Here is a 22,360-nt window from a genome sequence, read left to right as displayed (position 1 = left end):
TTGTATTATAACAGCTGATGGGTTTGCACACCTTCTCCATCTTGATACACCCTGAGCACCGTAACCCCAGAAAGGCACAGAGTATCCAATTCTGATTCTACCAACAGCACTACTGAGAGACCTTGATGAATTGTGCAACGATACCTGCGTGTTTATGTTATCAGATCTATCCTTTAGGTCAATTTCCTTTGCTTTTGTCATTGGTTCTGGGATCTGTGGCTTCTGACTTGAGGCATAATGCCTTCCCTACGCCATGCAATTCACCCTTGACAGCCAACCCCTTTTAAGTCAAATCTTCTAACAATCCCTGCGCTCAGGGGAGTGGGTCACAGGACCATCTGTTTCTGTTTCTGGGACATAAACTAACTTTTGAGTTTCTCTCTACTAGCGTAAGGCAGTGCCTCAGACAGGGAGCTGTCTGAAATTTTCCCCTTTAAGATTTGTAGAAAAAGCAAACAAAACTCAAGTATCCTACATGTAAGATACACTTGAATACTCTGTGTGTGTCCATAATCACTCCAACTTACTGACAGATGTTGTATCTGAAAGCAAGAACAAAGCATCCAGCAATTTCCATACACAATCTAATAGCTGGGGAACACTGTTGCTTTTTTGAAAAGGATGCTTGATGAAGCCAGTAGGTTATAATGGAATTTATGTGCTGACATTTAGATGGCTAAGTCTTTGAAAATAGATCACTTAAAGGCAAAAGAAGTGTTTTCATAGTTTAATGGTGCATAAAGCCCTATGAACTGTCCGGGACTAGTTTCTTTAAAAAGTTATCCATGTCTTCCAGCTTACATACAATCATTCAAGAAATATTTGTGTGCCTACTGACGCACCAGATTCTGTTTCATGGCCTGGAGTGAAAGGCAAAGCATCTGCCCTCCTGGAGCCCCCAATCTAAGTGGCTGACTATATCGTCATATAGATTGGCTCAAATGGGCTTTCTGTGGTAGTGGTTTGCAGAGAGGATAATATAATTGAGGACGAGAGGAATCTGAGTAAGACAAAAGAACCCAGGAATATTTGAGATACTTCTCCCTCCTCCCTGACGCCTTTTCTGTCCAGGCTGAGCTCCTGTGTATGGGCTTCTATCAGAGAACGTACCCCCTTTTGGATTTCTTATTGAAATCCCCTCTCACCAGATTTTTTTTCCTGCTTGGAAGGCAAGGATTACATCTGCTCATCTCCACCTTGTTTGTGTGGTATCCCTAACACCTACCACGTGGCCAACATGCCACAGAGGCTTGTTGAATGAAAATCATGAAGGTGAGAAGAAACAGTGGGTCAGAACGGTTGGTCAATCGGAGTAAAAAGCTGTAGGCCACGAGTACCTAAAAGTCAGGAATCAAAACCAGACACTGTCGGGGATCATAAGGCACACCTCACGAAGAGACGGAGGACCCATGAAAGCCAAGCCAAGCTGAGCCGAGCCTGTTCCTACTAACAGGGATTCACTCTAACACATCCTCCTGGGGCAGGACTCAGTGTTTAGTTCTCAGAGTCTAGTCTGGGGTTAAAAGTTGGCTCCTGTGTGCAACAATTTCCCATACTTGATGGTTTCAATTCAGTGAGGCTCTTCCTATCACACATCAGCGAATACACGGTGCTGAGGGAAGGTGTGTGCTAGCAGGCGAATGAAATATAAGGAGACCCTACCAGGCACAGGTTGAAAAACTTCATATTTTATAAAATTTCAAAAACCTCATCACGTTAGTCATCAGTATGCCTGTCCTACAGGTAAAGCCACTTGGGCATAGGTTCAGATGTGGTAAGTAATGGCCTGCAGTCAGATAGCTATTGCTTTCGTTCATGCATTATTCATTAATTTATGAAGTATTTATTAATGCCTATTATATACGCCATGCACTGCTAGGTCCTGAGAAGACAAAAATGCATCAGCGCTAGCAAGTGGGGATTTCAATCTTGCTCTGTGTGACTCCAAAACCCACATTCTTCCCACTATACGGAGGCTCCTTGGTGAAGAAAGCAGTTCAGTAATTTAATAATTGACACGACTCCCACTTAGCAATGCTGTTTTTTCAATTTCTCACGTTACCGGGGCTGGTGGCAGGTGGGTGGTTGCAGCTGGAAGACTTTCATTGAAGGGGTAGCTTCCTCTTTCTTAAATAAAGGATAAACACCCAATTGTTTCTTGATCTTAGTCAAGTGCAAATAGAACTTCAAACCCCAGGGTCATTCTTTCTGTCCACACTCCACCTCCACCATTCACTACCACTGCCGCCCCTAAATCCTGCGGAGACTTTTTTTTTTAAATTCCAGAGAGCACTACGTTCTATGAACAGCCTTAGAAAATGCAAGTGCCCTTCTGCAGCAAAAGTCCTCAGAGTTCTTGGCCAAACCAAAATCTAATGAAAACCCAATAAAATTAAAAGCATATGAGATGGGGTTATTTAATTGGATTGCTTAATTCCTTTTGTTACACAGAGTAGTATTTATTCCACATCCCTCATATATATATAAAAAAATGCCATATTGCCTTTTTTTCTAAATATAGTAATGTCTGGCTCTGAATCCTGACTTGCAATAATTTCAATCTCAGTCATGTTCAGGGAAGCTTTCCCCTCCACAGGGCTGGGTAACAATCCCAGGAGATTTATATAGTCCACAAAATTTGGAGCAAAGCAGCTGGTCCTAAGTCCATCAAGATTGCTGCCAAGATGCTCATTTTCTAAGTCTGTGTGGTCCATTTGCTGGCAGGGATCCAGTAGTTCTTAACCCTTCTTAGGCACAGAGACTGTGGTCCCCAAGTTCTTGGTGTTTCAGGATCAGCATCTTGATCTCCATCACCCTACCATCTCCTGGGTAGTACATGGGCAGGGCTGAAGGTCTCTGCTACCTACGAAGCCCCTGCCATGCCCTTCTCTCCAGCCTCCAAAGCAAGGCTTCGCCAGGCTTGGCAACTTAGCCTCACCCTGTCCAAGTCTCGGGACCCATCCCCTACTAGGACCACTCAAATTTTCATCTCCAAGAGACTTTGGGAAAGAAAAGTCCTCAGAGCAAAAGAAAGCCCCAGATCTCCAGGACACAAAGCCTAGCCTTTCTTGATGAGAGAGAAAAGAAAGAAATAGCTCATTTTTATTCCGTATTGTTTTGTCCCGAATTTTTCTCACTTTGACGAGTCAACAGGAAAAAAACAAACCTACCTCTGCTGCAAAGCGGTGGCACTCAACCACACGTGAACATGAGAATCACCTGGAAAGCTTTTAAAATATGCGGATACCGGGGCCTACCCGGATCCAAATGATGGGAATCTCTAGGGAAGGGCGCTGGGTGCAGGTCTCCCCAGGTGACTGATGCACAGCGAGGGTGGAGAACTCCTTTCCAGACTCAGGTCGGAGGTGACAACTAGGGAAGTCAGAGGCGGCCGGCAGATACCCTCATACAGGTATGGAATCACAGGGGAAAAGTAAGTGAGTTCTGGGCGTGATAAAAGGAAAATCCTGGGGGAAAGATCAGGTATCCTCATTTCCTTTACATCAAGGCTCCAAAAGCGAGGCCACGGCTGACCCAAGACCCTCCAGTCACCAAAGGCTGTCATCTGCGGGCCCCTCGGCAGGGCAGGTGTGCTCCTCTACAACATAGCCTGATTCCTTTTTTCTCTTTTCTGCTAGGCCTTTATAACGTTGCCTCATGGTACTCCTTCTCCCTGAGTACAGGCGACTAGGAAGATGATCGGTCAGCTATAAGCGAATCACCAGGAGAAACTAATATCTCGCAGACTCCTCCAAAACTAGGGAATGATAAGTTCACAATGCATGAGAAGTTTGAAACAGAAAGCTTGCCAACAAACCAGCGAGTACTTATTGAATGTTCTCAATGTACCTGACACTATCTATGCCATGACACCTGTGGCTCTTTTCTCTCCTTTCCCCAACCCACTCCCAAACCCCTCCTTGACAAGGGTGAGTGACTTTCTGATAACTTCAACGAAGAGCAAGCAAAACCATTTTGAATGAATAACACTCTTTACATTCCCTAAAGAAACGGAAGTGCTTTGCAGCTAGGGACAACCGAGCCTCAAAACATATAAGGGAACAGTTCAGAGTTGCCCAGTGGCCAATTTTGGAAGAGAAGCAAGTTCTCTCCACCCCTCCTCAGTAACACAGTTCCTTCTCAGTGGCAGGAGTCAGCATATCTAAACGATGTTCCAAAGCTAACAGGTATCCATCTTTTTCTTTGGCACGTATTTTTTTCTACCTGGCAATAGGGAGCGCCATGTTAGTCTTCTTCCCTAAAGGTGAGGAATATTTATGGTTGGGATCACACAGTGCTAAGTAATTTGTGTGACTTAGAAGTAAATGTATTTCAAACAAACTTTTGAAATCACAGCTCATCTATAGGTGGCTATGGATGTGTTGAACACAAGCAGAAGTCTAGTCACTGCAATATTTATGGTCCCAGGGATCAAGAACCTTTCCTTTAATAATTTTCAGTTGTAAAACACTGAGTTGACTTAGAGCTAAGCATCACTATCCACTGCTTTTATTATTTTGGCTTTTTAAAAATTAAAAAATAGGTGGTTGGGAAATTAGGAGGTTGGGATTAATATATACACACTGCTATATATAAAATAGATAACCAAGGACCTACTGTAGAGCACAGGGAACTCTACTCAATATTTTGTAATAACCTGTATGGGAAAGGATCAGAACATATGTATATATGTATATATAACTGAATCATGTGATATCCACCTGAAACTAGCATGACATGGAATCAACCATACTTCAATTAAAAAGTAATAAATAGGGGCTTCCCTGGTGGTGCAGTGGTTGAGAGTCCATCTGCCGATGCAGGGGACGTGGGTTCGTGCCCTGGTCCGGGAGGATCCCAAATGCCACGGAGCGGCTGGGCCCGTGAGCCATGGCCGCTGAGCCTGCGCGTCCGGAGCCTGTGCTCCACAGTGGGAGAGGCCACAGCACTGAGAGGCCCACGTACCGCAAAAAAAAAAGTAATAAATAAATAAAAGATATTAGAAGGGATTAAGTACATTTCTGAAGAAAAACTGAAGTATAGGTGATTTACAATATTATGTATACATAATTATTATTCTATTAGTTTTCTTTTTTATGAAGCAGATCAACGATACAGAAAGGCCCCTATTTTATCCTACAGTTGCAACTAATTGTAGTTCTGATGATTTTTTGATTCAGCCTTGACTGACTTAAACTGTACAGAGCAGACCACACCAGGAACAACCCAAAGCAGTATCCATCTCTACCAGCAAAATGCTAAGAAAGTACACATGCCCTCACTCTTCCCTGCATTGCCATGACCAGGTTCTCCTGTGCAAATATCCCTTCAGACCAAGATAAGGGGAGGAAAAGTGGTCTACGTGGAATCATAGCATGTTTAGAGGAGAAGCACCTCAGCAGTCATTGAATCCAAACTTCTTGGGAGTTCATTCACACCAATGAGGGGGAAAATTCACATGTGAAGCTCCAAAAGATATCATAAAAAGCTACCGAAAGATGTAATATTGAATACTATTTTGCACCCTTCTCTTTCCAAATTAAAAACCTCCTCTGTCATGTGCTACCCTGCTCTGCCTACCCGCAGCCAGTACTTGTTAACTAGTTAATCCTCTTGGTATTCTGTGAGATCAATTCTTTAGGCTTTATTAGAGTTATTTGGCCTGGGGAATTCCAAGTAGGAAGGAAATTTATTATTCATCTGCAAGGATAGGCAGGATTGATATGTGGAAGAGGTAACCATTTGTTATCCACTGAGGTCAGAATGAGACAGGAGAGCCCTAAAGATATAGCAGAAAAGACTAAAATGAGATGAGGAAGGTCTTACTGAAAGTGAGGGTTAAACACGACCATAAATTATCAAGATTGGATTACAGTTATTTACAAACGGAATACAGAAACATCTCCTCTGGGAGTGTTTAAAGTATCTTGTGATTGGAATTCTGTAAGAACACAACTCTGCGGAAATAGCCATTAAAATAAGATTATTTTTGGTCGATTTACCCAATTTTAGCACCTCGATACTCATGCACTTGATGTGAGCTGCACAAAAAATGCATAAACTGTGTTTAATTCTCCCTGTCCTCTGTTTAGCATGGCATTATGTGCAAATAAATAGGCAATAAAGTATTTTCGTTGCTCTCTTGTTTAACAAGGTAGGCAGTTGTGCCTAATACTTTTGTCTAGAACCAACATCCAGAGACCCGGATTCCTGGGGTCTGCCCCTTGTGACAATGTGACAAAGCCTCATCCATTTATTCAATAATGTGTGATATTCTCTCTGCTCCCGCAGCCAGTTGCTCTCACTTTAGGTCACCAGTAACCTCCTATTTGTCATATCTGGAGGATCTTTTCTGACTTTGTCTTTCTTGGCCTATGTGGCCATGGGCACTGCGAATCTCTTCATTTTTCTGGAAACGTTTTCTCTTTTGGCTTCTAAGGCAACGCACGACTCTCCCAGTGCGTTTCCATCATCTCCCCTCTCATTCAGCCTCTCTCACGCCTTGAGAGTTGGGAGTTCCTCAGGCTTCTGTCTGCTTGTACTATTTACCGAGTAACTCCATCCAAGTCACCGGTTTCGACTCACACCTCCTTCACTTACGCCCCCTCGATCTCCCAGGCCCCCGCGTTAGAATGAATGAAATGGTCATCTCCATTTGGATGTCCCTGACACACCACAAGTCAATTCATCCAAAGCATCTCATTATCCTTCCTTTCCCAGACTTGCTCCTTCTGCACCCCCTGTACGGGCGGACAGGTACCGGCATTCACGCACACACCCATGGCAGGAGGCTGGAAGGCACCCACAGCTCCTCTCTCACATACCCAGTTAGAGTTTCCTTTCCTCCTCCCCTCCTCTCCATTCCCACTGCTCCTGCCTTGATTTAGGCCCCTAGGATCACAATAGATTCCTTCCCGAGCCGGGCTTTCTGTTTCACTCCCCTCCACCAAATGCTAAACTTCAGCCCTCTGGAGCTAGTACTGAAGTGCCATGCTTTCCTCTTACCTCTGAGCCTTTGCACAGGCTGGTGTTTTGGCCTGGAACACTTGTCTCCATCACACTCCCTATTTCCTGAGACTTATGATCTGGAAAGGCCCACCACTGTGCTTCCAGAGGACTCCCTGCACACCTCTGGCCTTGCGTTTATTACTTTGTACCCTAATTGCAGGTTTGTCTGCCTCCGTCTGCTGGCTGTAAGATCCCTGAAGATGCGGACTATGTCTGATTCGTCTGTGTGTCTCGAACAAGGCCTTGCACAGAGGAAGTGTCCAGTAAATGCCTCAGGAATGAATGATGAGCTTCGCTGGCCCAGGGTCTTAACCTCAGCCTGTTGCACCAATATAGTCACTGTTTAACTTCTAGTTGTTATTGGTTAAGCCAGGCCACTGGAGGGGGAAGGAGGCAGAAAGAAAGGGCCAATGTCACATGCAACGGAGTAGCTGGCTGGGTTAAAGGGTCTCAGGAGCAGGCACCTCGACTGCCCTCTCTGGCCAGTTGCTCGGGTTTGAGTGTGCTCAACAAGAGTGCAGCTCCTTGTTTCTTAGCCTTCAAGTCTTCTCTTTACTGGCAGCTCCCTGATGTCAGGAGCCACGGTTTCCAGTTCTCCAGTGTCATCACAGGACTTTGCCAAGGGAACCTGCACCTCAGAAAGAACTAAAGGAACAGACCAACGGGATGTCCTCGAGCCTTAGTTGAATTCCCACTATGCCTGTTGTTCAGGTTTGGCGTGACTCAGTTTTCAGGGGCAATTCCATCCCGCGAGCCTCAGCCTGCCAAGAACCCAGCAACTCCTAGTTCAACATGAGTCCAGCATTTACCTATGGATCCTCAGAAAGAGGATGGAATGGAATGGAATGGAAAGCCTATGTCTAACTCACTGCGCCTCTCCAACTGAGTCAAAGTTACTCACTGTTGTGCACCTCGGTTCCTTTGTTTGTGTGTGAGTTAACCCTATGTTTCCCCTCTGAAGCTAATACTTCCTTTAGAAACAACATCCTTGCTGCTTTTGCAACAATAAAAAAAGTCATGAACTGAAACCTGTGTGTTGACTATCGCAGAAACATAAAGACAATGCAATACCACCTGCTTATTTTCCAAGGGTAACGAGTTTGTGGTATAACGGCATCGTCAACATTTGCATACAGATGTACACTTTTAGGGAGGCTAAACTGTTACTCTTTATACTATACCAGTTGATCTTTTTGCATTAAACCTACAGAACTGCCATATGTTCCTCTTCAGATTTCTGCTTTTTTATGGACAAGTAATCGGTATGTAGGATTTTCTCACCCAGGCAATCATGCAAATGGATGTTCTCTCTTTCTACCACGTGTAATGCCAGACTTTTATGGGGAGACAACTCTAGAGGAAGAATACATAAAAATTCCCAAACAGTTAAAGGTAACCACCAGCAAAGCTGGAATAAGCTTGTGGAATCCACTGCATCAGAGCCAGGATGAGAGCTAAATGGACACAAAATGCCAAAAGGCCTTCTGAATAGTAGTAGTTAAGATTTATTTGTCCACGAATCTTGCTCTAAGGTGGCACCTGGCCTTCTCAACTTTCTTCCATTTCAGTTGACAAATAGATGGTTTTTTTAATGTATTTTTTTAATTAACTAATTTATTTATTTGCGGCTGCGTTAGGTCTTCATTGCTGCGCACAGGCTTTTCTTTAATTGTGGCGAGCGGGGTGGATACTTAACCACTGCGCCACCAGGGAAGCCCCAGACAGATGTTTTAATAAAGGTCTTAGTTTATTTAGAGCTTAGAGATACAACTCGTTGCTTCCCTAGATTCCTTTCTGAAGCTATAAGCTGCAATTCCAGTTGCTGCCCCTAAGACGAAAATCCTAATTTCAATAGCAGCGAACCTCGCTGGAGTCTTCGAAGAGAGGGAAAAGGAGCCCGAGTGCTGTGGGCCTTGCTGCTCTGGAGATTTCATCTGACGAGTTACACGTGCAAAGACAGATAACCTCCACTGGCAGCCTCATATTCTGTAGGTTTTTATGTAATTACAGTTAAGGCATTAAGATGTTTTTCAAGTCTGTCTTGTGAGTTGATTGATTCGGCTACTTCCATTTTCATAGAAAACCCATTACAGCAGAGTAATGAACAGTACCAGCCTCTGAAAATCAGACTGGCTGGGTTGGCACCTTATCTCTGAATCTAGCCATGTAGGCTTTGGCAAAGTTTATTACCTTCTTGCCTCGCTTTTTTTTGGCTGTGAAATGGAATAAATAATTGCTTCAGGCATCGTTTGAGATGAGTAAACGTAAAACCCCTGAAACTATACTTGCACATAACAAGCATTCCATAGATAATGGTATTTTGTTAATATTACTACCATATTTTATTTGAGAAACCTTTAAGAATAACCAATATTTAAAGGCCTATGTATAACAATAGAATAGACTGATCTTCACAGACATATCATTGATGTCTCCAAAGTTACAACCATGGTTTAGAAGGAGACATTGGGCTGCTTTTTGCTTTTTTGACAACTGAGATGCTACCTTAAACCTACACAATGTAAAATCCCCCAACAGATTGCTGACCCAAACCTGAAATATCAGTCCTGCTCTTGGAAGTTGTAGGTTAAATGAGGAGGGTTTTCTGTTTCTGTCCTGCAATGAACGGTCAGCCCTCTGAGGAATCACCAGCACTGACCAAACAGCAAATAACAGCCCGCTCTGGACCCCATAACCAAGCTTGCCAGTCCACTCCCAATACGCTGAGATCTTTCCCATTCTTTGAAACCAGCTCTATTTCTGAGAAAGAGACAAATACACATGCCCTGGCCTACAAAGTTCTGCCCCACTCTCGAGTCCTAGCTGGTTGCTGGAGTACAGAGGCATTTTCCTGTCCTTTAACCAGACTTCCAGTGCCCTTGATTAAATCTGTGACAGCAGATGGAACAGACGAAGCACCAAAATGCAATTCCCAAGTCCCTGGTTTGATTAGATGACTCACTGGCTCTGTGGCTCTGGGTAAGTCCTCACTTCCACGAGCCTTATTTACAAAAAGAAGTTAATAATGCCCAAGTCAGAGACGATAGTGAGAAGTGACGTAGTCATGCGTGCAGGGAAACAATCAGATCATAACGAATATCAGTGACCTGAATTCTTAGCCTTCAACTTTATTTTTCAGTCTGCCGATTTGCCTGGGGCCCTATCCTCCTTGCTATGTAAGCCCCAGGCTCCTCTCGGGACTTGACCTCTGACCTCTAGATCTTCTGGGTTCTCTTCCATTTAGCCAAATTCTGGCAGGCCGCTGCGGGTGCCACAGACACATTAATAATCCTGAAACTAACAGAACCTGATCATCTGCCTCACTAATATGACTATACATTCTCTGCAGGGTTTTTTGTTGTTGTCGTTTGTTTTTTTAATTTGGGCTCCTCTTTCCTGACAATCCTGACAACTTCTAACAGAGCTTCGCAGCCCGTGGGCACTCTTTTTCATCCAGTTATATGTGGGAGGCTCTACCAGGCAAATGGGAACTGTTAGTATCCTGAAAGGTGCATGAGGGTGAAGGAGAGAGAGAGAGGAGATTAGGGTACAGGATTGAATAGGTGTAATTACTGACAGCCCTTGCTATCTGCTGGGGAAAAGGAGAAAGCCACCATTTACTGAGTGCCTGTTACGCACCGGTTCCACGCTAGGCAGTTTGTAAACGGTACTTCATCAATACTGATTATAAGCTCATATGCATTTCACAAAGGAGAAAACTAATAAGGCTCCAGGTACATGTCATTTACCCAAAGCCACTCAGTGGAAGGGATGAAACGAGAATCCAGGTCTGCTGGGGGGCTGGGGAAGGAGAGAAATAGGGGAGGGAGATTAAGAGGTAAGGACTTCCAGTTGCACAATAAATGAGTCACGGGTATGAAATGTACAAAGTAGGGAGTTGAAAAAAAAAAAAAAGAAAGAAAAGAATCCAGGTCTGCTGGAAGAGATAGGGGAAAAGTCACCTCATCTTTATGTTGCCTCTGCCAGCGCTGGGTTGCTTCAGCCACCTCAACGAGCCTCCAAAGACCCAAAGCACATCCCATCTCTGCTTCTTCCAGACATCACTGCAAAGCTCAGAAGGGCTGGGTATAGGCACTGGAACTTGTGAGCTGGAAAGTCAGTAAGCATGTCTCCCACTTTGGAGCAGGGCAGTGACGAGCACCCCGGACAGGAGGCACACAGTATTGCTCTGTTTCCTGTGTTCTGGAAGTCTTTTCTTTCCTGGCACCTACAGGTGCACTCGAACTGGGCGTGACCAAAATCTGTTTACTTGCTGGGAAGATCAGGGAGCCTGGGCTGATGCTTCTGCAAAGATACGGATCCTGCAGATCCTGCAGACAAAGGCTACGTATATCATCCGTAGGTTTCGCCTCAGCACTCCGGGCTCTGTAAACTGCAGTACAGAAACCTCAGACTTGGGGCAGTCTGAGATAAAGGCAGGAAACGTGCCTTTGCTGCGCGCAAAGCTGCAGTGCATGGCTTGGGGCTGGGCGGCACCCAGACCCTCCCATCTCTCCTCCTGGCCTGAGGAATCAATTATGTGTTAGAAACTCATGATCAGGCTCTTGTTTTCCCAAATCGAGTGCAGCCAATAGACTCAAGAGCTAATTAGTAAGCAGGATGTTTTTTTGTGTGTGTAGAAGGGCATTGGAGAATATCAGACTCTTGGTGGGACCTTTTGGGTGAGGCCATGCAGGTGAGGGATGCCCCCAGCATTCTTCCATCGAGGGGGGTTCCTGCTAAGGCGTCAATGGAACTAGCTCCATGCTGCTGCCTTATCTCTTGCTCCATCCTCTTTAGGTCTCAATCCTTCAGTCACAGGAAGGCAGGGGACAGGGGACTGAGATGGGAGAGAGAACCCCTGGATACTTTGCTCTCTAACAGGGAATGACAGGACTGCCCCTAAGCAAAAATTCAGAATAGGTTTACATTTCCTTTGGGGTATTCTCCCACCTCATTCAGACTGCATTCCACTTCCCTGACTCCCCTTTGTCTCTCTCCTTCCAAAATGTCAGTGTCTTCAGCACTTCCCTCTGGCTGAATACCTTCGTTTCACACTGACACAGGCTCCAGGTCTTTGGAGCAAAGAGATCCTTGCTTCAAAGTTACTGACCTCCTACACACTTTGTCAAAACTTCCAGGCTCGTGATGTTATCCCTTTAGGGAACTGTCAGGGTTTTTTCAGGTTTCACTATGGCACTTGTGTTATTTTTAATAGGCAGTACGGGACTACACATGGCACTGTTACATTTTAAAATTTATTACCAGGAACACAAATGTATTTCTGTAACGTGCTCAATATCCTGCCCTCCCACCACAATATGGCGCAGACAGGCTCTCATGTGGCCTTCAGGGAACCCCTGAACCCCCGCCCTCCTGGGGTTCACACCCTGTGGAATCCCCACCCCTTGAGTGTTGCTAGACCTGGGGACTTCCTTCTGATGAAAAGAATGCGGCAAAATGGTGTGACGTCATTCCAAGATTAGGTTCCAAAGAGACCCTGGCTTCCCTGTTTCTTGTCCTCTCTTGCTGTTTCTGGTGGACGTCCGCTGCCCCGTGTGGTCAGGAACTGCTATCTCTGGCTAACAGCCAGCAAGGAAAGTCAGCTTGGAAATACCTCCTCCCCCGATAGAACTCTGAGACGACTGCAGTCTGTAAGACACCTTGAACCAGAGGACCCAGCTAAGCCACATCCAGATTCCTGACCCACAGAAACGGAGAGATCATAAAAGTTGTTTGAAGCCACTAAGTTTGGGGGTAACTTGTTACGCAGCAGCAGATAACTAATTACTCTGTATATCAGATGTTCTGAGCACTGATAGTCTCCCCAGGACATTCTTCTCAGACAACTTGTATCCCAAATACCTGACATTTGTACTACACTTCCCTTTTGGAACCTGTGGAAGGTACAGAGAATTTAATCACCCCACACTCCAGGGGGCAGCCCCTTCCAATCAATCAGAATGGACCACCAAGACAAAGCCATTTGTCTTCAGGAGCTGACTGTATGAGAAGAGTGCCATCACCTGTCATCCTCTGTCACCTAATGAGGCCCAGAATCCCCTTCCCACGGCCTCAGTTCCCTCACTCTGTCTTTAATTTTCTTTAGGAGTCCAACTACACTGAAACAAAAAGAATTGATTTCCAGATAAATCTTTCCTTTGCTCTATCAGCTAAAGGCCCGTCATTACTTTGTCACAGTCTGTGGAAACTGCTCTCTGTGATTGGTATTTTATGCACATTTATTTCCTTATTTCACCAGTGTCAGTCACCTTCAAATCTTACTGTCAAGGCTTTTTCTTTGTTCCCTTCTTTAGAAATATTTGTCCATTTCTTTAGGAAGTCTACAATAGTCTCCCCTGATCAAGGTGTTCTGTAAGTTACGTAGAAACATGAATAAAGGATTCACATCCTTAAGACTTTCAAGGTCCTTTTCTTGTTCAACCAAAGCATCTTTTCATTGGTAGACTGGGCCGCCTCAGAGTCTTACCTACTTTAGTCCCAATTAAACATGATCTGGATCCAGAAAAGGAGGAGGAACAAAAAGCAATACGGAGCTCAAACCTCTCCTTGTAATGGATATGTCAGGATGGGCAACTGCTTCCACATTTTCTCGAGTTTGACAGCTGGATAAACTTCTGCTTCCCTGAGAGGAGCTGCTCGAGTTTGGGAACCCCTCAGTGGAAGACTTGGCCACCTCAAGGTACTGGGGACCAAGACAAGTTGGGCAGGGGGAACTTGAGACCAGCTTAGCACAAGGCACAATCTCTCCAGGACCAGCTTTGTGCTATTTAATTTCACTGTTGAAGACTGCGAGTTGAAGCTATAATGAAGGACCATTTTGTACCTATTAAATTAGTAATTTTAAAAAACTACTATATTTTTATTATTATTTTAGCTCTGCTACTTTCTAATTTGGGGATCCTGAGTCATTTACTTAATTCACTGAGCTTCCATTTCCACAGGCTCAACTTGAGATGTTCTAGAGTCTATCACACGGTGAGTGCACACCAAATGGTGTGTATTGTGATTATCTACTGAAGTAAATGACCAGCAAAAAAGTTGGATCTAATCTTTAGAGCCAGGCTGAACAACAGAACTATCTGTGATGATGGAAATGTTCTACAGTCTGTGCTATCCAATATGGTAACCACCAGCCACATGTGGCTATTTAATACTTGAAATACGGTTAGTATAACTGAGGAACTCAATTTTTAACTTTATTTTACTTTATTCAAATTTCAATAGCTCCATATGGCCAGTGGCTACCATATTTGACAATTCAGCTTTAGAGGGATATCTTATTTCTGAAGCAGCCTGCCATTCTCCTGTCCTTCCCACAGGGAGCACAGCAGACTGGCTGCATGGCCAGAGAGCACTGCAAAATATCACCTTGACCCCTTAAAGAGTCCAAGAGTGCAATACTGCTCAGAGGAGAGCACTTTGTGAATGGGTATGGGATGGAGAGGGAAGCCGTTTCAGTCAAAGAGAGTGTGTGTGACCTGCTAATCAACAGGATATTCAGTTCTACCTGTTCTGAAGAATACTTTCCACTTTGTACCCAGTTATCATCATCATCATCTAGTCGCCTTAATGGCTACTGGCTGGCTGAAGTCGGCGGTTCTCTGTGTGAGGCTAACGAGAGCATGAGAATTTAAAGTAATTGATACCAAGTCCTAAGCAACGAACCATAAGTGAAATGTAAGCTTCCTTCAAGCTAATACTAACACTTATACATATTTCACTTTCGTGTTGATTAAGCACTGATATGTCAGGCTAATCACTAGAATACACAATTGAACACAGTTCTTTACCTCATTTCTCTCTAATCCAAGTTAGGGAAGCAAGTAAAGAATTGTGGTGTAAGATGAGAAGTACAATATGGCCTCATAAAGAGTCTGTAATCGACTGCAGATGTTGGAAACAGAGCAGAAAAGCTTTCTCAGAGCAGGAGGCCATTGAGCAGGGCTGCGAAGGTGCTGTAGAACTTGCCCGCATCAAAGTGTGTGAGGGAAGGGAGGGTGCTCTTGGCAGAGAAGAAGCACGTGCAGAGCCCGGCACCTTAGAGAAGCATCCACAGTTCGTGACTGACACTCAGGGGGCAAATCTGGGAGGAATACAGAAAAGTAAGTGGGGTTAGGACGTAAGAGGCTAGCCTAAGGGGTTTAGATTTTCTCTTAGAAAATGGGAAACCACTGAAGGATATCAAACAGGATGATAACAGGATTTGTGTGTTAGGTCACTCTGAACATCGTGTGGGAGACGGACTGGAGGGAGGGTACAGGCATCAGTTAGAAGACACCTGCACTGGCGCAGGAGACGGGACGGTGTGTGTGGAGGGAAGGGGCAGAGACAGGGAATCCACAATGGCTAACAACTGTTGGTTTTTTTAATAGAAAGGATAGAAGTTTCCACATCAGAGTGAGTTTTATGGGGGGAGGAGTCTTATAAGATTGAAATACTGTTACAGGCTTAATTGTGTTCCTCAAAATCCATGTGTTGAAGTCCTAACCTCACTCAGTACCTCAGAATTCGACTGCATTTAGAAATAACCAGTCTAATGACCATGTTATGTTTAACCTTAATTACTTCTTTAAGGTTAAAGACTGGTTAAGGTTAAATACGGTCATCAGGCTGGTCCCCAATCCACTAGGACTGGTCTCCTCGCCAGAAGAGGAGATTCAGACACAGGCACGGAAGGAAGGCCGTGAAGACACTGGATAGAGACAGCCAGAGAGAGAGGCCTCAGGAGAAACCAACCCTGCTGACACCCTGATCTCAGACTTCAACTCCAGAATTGTGAGAAAATACATTTCTTTCTTTAAGCCACTCGGTCTATGGTATTTTGTTACAGCAGTCCTAGCAAACTAATACAAACGCGTTGGGTCTGTTTTTATAACAATTTCTACCCATAAAAAGAGATGTTGGTGTTTATTCTAAAACTTCCATACCTGGGAGGGAAAAGCTCAGTTTTTCCTATGTCTTCAAGTTAAAAAGAAAATCTTTTACCCTAATCTCTTTCGCCTGGTTCTCACGAGAACACTAATTTGAGCAAGAGAAGAGGAAAAGAGAAGCTAGGCCAATAGTAATAAAAGGCATTTTCTCCCGATCACAGAAAAGGATAGGTTTTTTGTTCCCATTCTAAAACTTTCTCATGCAGAAAATAAACATGAGGGGTGGGAGTATTCTTAAGAAACTGCATCCACTATCCTCAGGACTTTGGACACTGAAGCCATGCCTGACACTTCATGTACAGGCTTAAGGGAAGCAAGTCTCCTACTAAGGGGGCCCAGGGTCCCAGACCCTTCAGAATCTTAAGGCTCATCTTCATCATCTAACTTAAAGCACTTCTGTTATTTTTGATGGTACAAAACATTATATCAATCTTCCTCTTTGGCTATAAAAATGTATAATCCAGTATCCCAGTACAAAATAAGGATCAATTATGTTGATATTTTAACTTCCATCGAAATAAAAAATCATTTCCTCAAAATGATTTTTTTTAGCTTTTCAATCAAAATCAAAATGGAATTCTTCCCTTGAATTTCTTCTGAGTCTCAAAAGGGTTTTCACGTATGTATATGTGTGTGTGTACTTATTCTCGTGGCAAAATGAGATAAGGAGAGACGGGAATGGACATTCACATCTGAGACTGAAAAACAGAGGCAGCTTCTCTGCAATTTAATGATATTGAGCAAACCTAAGGCCTACCGTGCATTCTCCAGAGGGGCCCTCAATCAGGAAAAGTAAGATCTACTTCTTCGCTTAGATGGCTAATAGTCATCTCAATGTGACTATGCCCCAAACAGACCTTTTAATTTCCTCTCGTGTCTTCCTCAATACTGCAAACACCACCATTCACCCAGCTGTCCAAAGCTCACATCTTCATTTTCAATCCCACCCTCTCATCTTCCTCCAACAACCAGCCCCTCAGCAGCTCCCATCACCATCACCCGCAAACCGTACCCATGCTCCCACTTCACAGCAACCTCACTGCTGACTCTTCAGCCCAAGTTCTCATCACCTCTGCTCTGGCCACCACTTAAGCTTCTTAACTCAAACTTCCTGCTTCTTTCTCCTCGGTCATCTTAGCAGTCAAATGCAATGTTTACAGAACTTAAGAGATCAAACCACTCCTCGGCTACAAACCTTGAGTAGTGCCCAGTTTTCCTCAGGTTTAATCCAAATGCCTTATCGTGTCCTCCAAGGCCCGTCATGAGCTGCCCACTGCCTCATCTCTACCTTAACTACCAGCACTGTCCCTCCAGGTCACCAGGACCCACTCACCCTGGCCTTATTTCAGTCCTTGCACATGTCAAGCCCTTCCCTTTCAGGGCTTCTGACCCTGGCCGTTCTCTCTGCCTGCCATGCTCTTCTGATAGTTTTAATATGTGGCAGTTCACTCACACCTCGGATCTAAGCCAGAAACGTGATGCTGAGCTATCCACCCCCGACCCCCGCCTTTGCCCTCTCTCACACCACTGCTAATATACCAGAGAGCTACCACGATCTGTATTTATTCACGTGCTTTCTCTGTTGTCTTTCTTCCCCACCAGAATGTAAGCGCCCTGAGGGCAGCCCTCACCACTGTGCCATGAGCAAGGCCAGTGATGGCAAACAGCCACCAAACAAGAGTCCAAGTAGGGACTGTGGCTCTCTCACATTTTCCTTGCTACTCTGCAGTTGAAATTAGCGAAATAAGAAATACCTGTAAACCTTCTCTTTTTCAGAAAGCAAGTTAAAGTGCAGATCGGCTTAACTGGAGGAGCTGCTGCTAAGAAAACTCCTGGCTCTAACAACAAGCTTCCCGCTCAGGGAGCTGAATAATTAGTGTCACCTACCTGTCTAGACCAAGTCTGTGATAGCCTCCCAGCTTTGAGCACGGACCCCGTTCGCAGGCCGTGACAAAGGGCAAAATGCCCCCCAAAGTGTATTACTGTGGGTCCCAACTTGGTTTTCCAGACTGAAATTTTTATTTCAAAAAACTGATAACCACAAAGCCCTCAAATTCATTTCAGGCGCACGGGGCACCTTGCAATGATCACCCCAATATAACCTACAGGGTGTGAGAGAGCTCGGCTTCAGGCCATGGCTGCCTCCCCCCAGGAACTGTGCTGTGCTGCCGGGTAACAGATTTTCAGGAACCCCAGATGAACTGTCAACATGTAGGCTGAAGTCCCCAAAGGCAGCAGGAGCTAGATGAAGGCAGAAAACAGGAGGGAATTATAAGGGGAAATATGACAGAGCAGCTGGCTGCTGTGGGCAGGTGACTGCGACACAGTCCATGAATTCCCAAATGCACGAGCAAGGTGGGCATGTTAACTGTGCCTGCTCCATCATTTCCAGACTCTGGGGTCCCCGTGTCACCTAAAACAGAAAAGGGCTTGACAACCTGACAATTACTACTCTGAACATCACCACAACCTTGTTTACCACCTTAAGTACGCAGCACTTTTGATGTGATATTATCATGTTATTAGGGGCTGTTCACTAATTTCTCAGGGGGAAAAATGGGTTAATCTCTTTTTAAATGGATTATAAACTTCTGTTTTATTAAATGGCCCCTATTGAACATAATTTAGCCTACAGTTAATCACTTAGGTTCATCGTAATCGAGTTAAATAATGATGCTGTGGCCTTACTGTATCTGAAGAGCCCCAGGGCATCACCCTTTGCTTGTTTCTGACTTGTTCCAGGGTTTGGTTCATTTATTAGCTATCCACAAGAAATGTTGTGCTTTTGTTTATGCAGTTTGTAATTCCCTCCTTTCTCCCACCTTCTACTGTGCTGTGGTCTGGAAATCCTAATTAGCAAAACAATTAGAACTACTTATTTTAGGAACAAATGTCTTTTGGTTAGGGCCCTTTTTGGTGAGTGAATACATGCAATTAGTGTTTTGGCTTTGTGACATCCATTTTGGCTGTTCAGTGGCCTCTGCTTATTATTAGATCGCCAATTGTATTTTAAATGCTCACAGATACTGGATAAGTGACCTCCAGATAAAGGAAATACTGCCTTGGTGGAAATTTCTGTCTAAAATTTATTTGGCTTGAGGAAAGGAAATAAAAGGTGACATTTCCAAGCCATGTGCAATCTGCTGATATAGTCAGGTGGTTATAACCTGCAGTGCTAATTGTCTTTGTTATCAGCATTGCCATTTTTGAATGTCACTTCTTTGCAATATTCTCTCCTATTTAGTTTGGCCAGAAGCATCACAGAAAACCATTTCACACTGAAATCCTCAAATCTAATTCTTCTTTGAAACTTTGAAAAGAATTTTAGAAGCAAAATATGAGGACATTAAATACATTAAAATTTTTAAACTACCTAATATTAAGCAAAATAAACAAACAAAAAAATTGAACACAAATGCTCAAAGGTAAGTTGTATGAAAACAGCTAACCTGGTTCCAGGAGAATATAAAAATGAAATGGCATGAAATGACATAATTGATTCATTATGGAAATCCAACTGCTTGGCTGAATATTGTTTTCACAACCATCTTTTAGCTACATTTCCACTCTTGGATGGGAAAAAAATAGGTAATTTATTACACTGATTACTTTATCATTACAGTCAACTTCCAAATGCAGGGGACAGACAATACCAAGTTGAGAAATCAAAAAAAAAATTGTTTTGGTTCACTCAAAAGCCACTCACTGACGCATCAGTTTCTAGCTTTGCCTCCCTCTGGTTCCATCCTACAGTCAACAGCCTATGGCCCCGCTGAGCAGTAGAGAAAGTAAAGTTTGGAAATACCTATGGATAATTCCCAAAGTGGTAACTGAGAATTAATTTGCTGAATGATATTCCAGTGAAATGTCTGAAAAACACTTCCTTTCTGTACAATTAATATCTTTTCTCTTCTCTTTCCTATGCTCAAGGAAATAATTCAGTCTCCAGCAAGACGTTCACCATGCAATCCAATGTGGTGACCATGTAAGGACCTGCAACAGGTATTTCATAGTCAACAGCAGTAAGGTATTTAGTACATTTTGAGAAATAAAATGGAATTAAAAAGCCAAATGTATAAAGCAGAGCATTCACTTAAAAGCACAGGTCTTTAAACAATGAACTTTCAGGGCATGAGCATTTTGTAAATTTAATTCTACGATCACAATGTTTGAGAGAGTTGGTTTGGTCAAGTGGCTGAGAGCATGGGCTCTGGAACCAAGTGTCTGGATTTCAGTCTCCATTTGCACTATCTGTGTGATCATGGGGAAATTATTTATCTTCTTCTGCCTCAATTTCCTCACCTTAAAAATGAGAATAATAATAGCACCTACTCACCAAGGTTATTTCAAAAATTAAATCATCAATGTGAAGTACTCAGAAAAGTTCCTGGAAAATTGTAACTGCTATGTAAGTATTAGCTAAAAAAGCACCTATTATACAAAGACGATCCCTACAAAGGGGCTTTTGGTCAAAGTGACCTTAGTTAACACTGTTGCTGAAACGGATGTTCCAAAAGCCAGAATGAACAATTTGGCAAACGGAGAATAAAATCTGATGTGCAATTTCCTCTGGGTACTCTTGTCCCTAACTGCAACCAGGATTGCAATAAATACATTTCTGTGAAGAGTCCTGTAACTTTAATCCACAGCACTCAGCCTCGTTTGCAGCCTGCCTAGAAATGATGGCAGATCCTTGCCACTGAAGTGACCCTGAAGACGTGGCTGGCTGAGCACAGAGTGCGCAACAAGGCAAATCGTTCAGCTGTGCTGTGTACGTACCTGGGGTAAGAAGCCACTGCTGCACCAAGGCGAGTGACTTGAGAAATCATTGTTACCAGCAGGAGAACAAGCCAATGAGAGAGCCTGGCTGCTCCTGAATCCTGAGCTCTAAGCACTATTATTCTTGGTGCTGCTCTACTGTTCTTTCCCCTTTGCCTTCCAGGGACTTGGTCAACGCATTTATTAAAATGTTCACGCTGTACTTATTTCAGTATTTCCTAAGAACTTCCTGGATCACCCACATCAGATTCATCAGCATGTTTAAAGATCCAGGATTTAGGGTTCGAGTAAGCTGAAACAGAATCTCTAGGGGTGGAGCCTAAAATTTCTAGAATTGTGAACAGGAAACCCAAAAGATACCTACACATGCTATGCTGCAGACTCACTTCAATGCATACGGGTTTGAAAGTTAGCACTGCTGCCATTTTGGACCTTTGTTATCAGGGCGGCCCCGTGCATCGTATGATGTTCCGGCTGCATCCCTCGCTTCTATCCACCAGACGCCAGGAGCGCCACCAACACCCCAGTTGTAACAACCAAAAACATCTCCAGACGTCGCCAAATATCCTCTGGGGGACAAAATGGCCCTTGGTTGAAAACTACTGAGTTAGTCTATCTTTAAACTCACGCAGGATCAAGGCTCAGGTGACTGCCTCAGTGAAGCTGTGAGGCTCACGTATGTGCGCACCTACAGGCTTCCTCGTTTACATGGGCTCAAGGTGGTGCTCCACAACCAAGTCTCAATTTTATTCATATTTCCCGTAACACCTTGCACGAGGTTGAACTCAATTTGTTAAAAGATGAGTTACAGTTCAAGAAGTTAGAGGGAATTTGTTTTCACCTACACGTTGCTAGTTGCTCTGACATCAAACCAGAACAAGAGTTATCAGCCAAGGAACAAGCTCCTGTTGCCACAGACCTGCCCTCTGAAGCTTGGTTATTCTACCTGTGCTCGAAGGGAATTAATCCTAGTGCGTTCAGTGGTTGCAAATATCCATGCTTGTGTAATTACACCACATGAAAGGCAACCTGTTTTCCATAAGAAAAGAGTAAGTCCATATGTTTATGGATGAAAAGGGACTAATGAAGGATAATACAACAGTATCTATCGTTTTTGTACTCTTGCTTCCTGTATGTCAGTCAACGAGCTAAATGCTTCGTAAGGTTATGTCAATGAATCCTCTCAATAATCTCATGGCATTGGTACTATTATCATCCCCATTTTATTTATAAGGAAAGTGAAAACTTAATGAGACTGAGTAACTCATCCACAGTCACACAACCATTTTATGGTTGTAGTTAATTTAGTCTTAAAACATTTTGAATAGAGATAAGAAATAGGAAATATTCCCTTCCCTACTTTATTTTATGAGATTAAAACCACTTAAGGGGAATAGGGGAAAGACAAAGACTGCTTCATTCATGAGTATAAATTTAGAAAACAACAACAATAACAAAATAATGGCAAACTGAATCCAATAGAGTAAGAAGAAGATATTATATCGTAATCTAATTGAGCACATTCCAGGGATTCTAAGGTTGAGCACATAAATATACTTTCTGACGTTGCACCAATCACATTAATGGAATAAGGCAGAAAAATGCTGTGATGATCTTAA

At 43.7% G+C, this 22,360-nt stretch overlaps 1 protein-coding gene across 1 annotated transcript in view; it reads right to left on the bottom strand.

Annotated features, from left to right (window-relative positions):
* Positions 1-21,221, bottom strand: part of RYR3 (ryanodine receptor 3) — a 399,907-nt gene extending 378,686 nt beyond the window's left edge. Inside the window, exons 1-6 of the mRNA XM_032621721.1 lie at positions 21,140-21,221; positions 18,069-18,203; positions 7,565-7,653; positions 3,553-3,707; positions 3,258-3,372; positions 1,226-1,337 (exon numbers count right to left, since the gene is read on the bottom strand). Coding sequence (XP_032477612.1) covers positions 1,226-1,337; positions 3,258-3,372; positions 3,553-3,707; positions 7,565-7,653; positions 18,069-18,203; positions 21,140-21,221 — 688 coding nt within the window. The remainder of the gene's footprint in view (positions 1-1,225; positions 1,338-3,257; positions 3,373-3,552; positions 3,708-7,564; positions 7,654-18,068; positions 18,204-21,139) is intronic.
* Positions 21,222-22,360: the final 1,139 nt, after the last annotated feature.

The sequence above is a fragment of the Phocoena sinus genome, chromosome 2 (genome assembly GCF_008692025.1).
Source record: "Phocoena sinus isolate mPhoSin1 chromosome 2, mPhoSin1.pri, whole genome shotgun sequence".
Taxonomy (NCBI): Eukaryota; Metazoa; Chordata; class Mammalia; order Artiodactyla; family Phocoenidae; genus Phocoena; species Phocoena sinus.
Note: the sequence above shows the minus strand (reverse complement) of the source record. Positions and strands in the feature narration are given on the sequence as shown.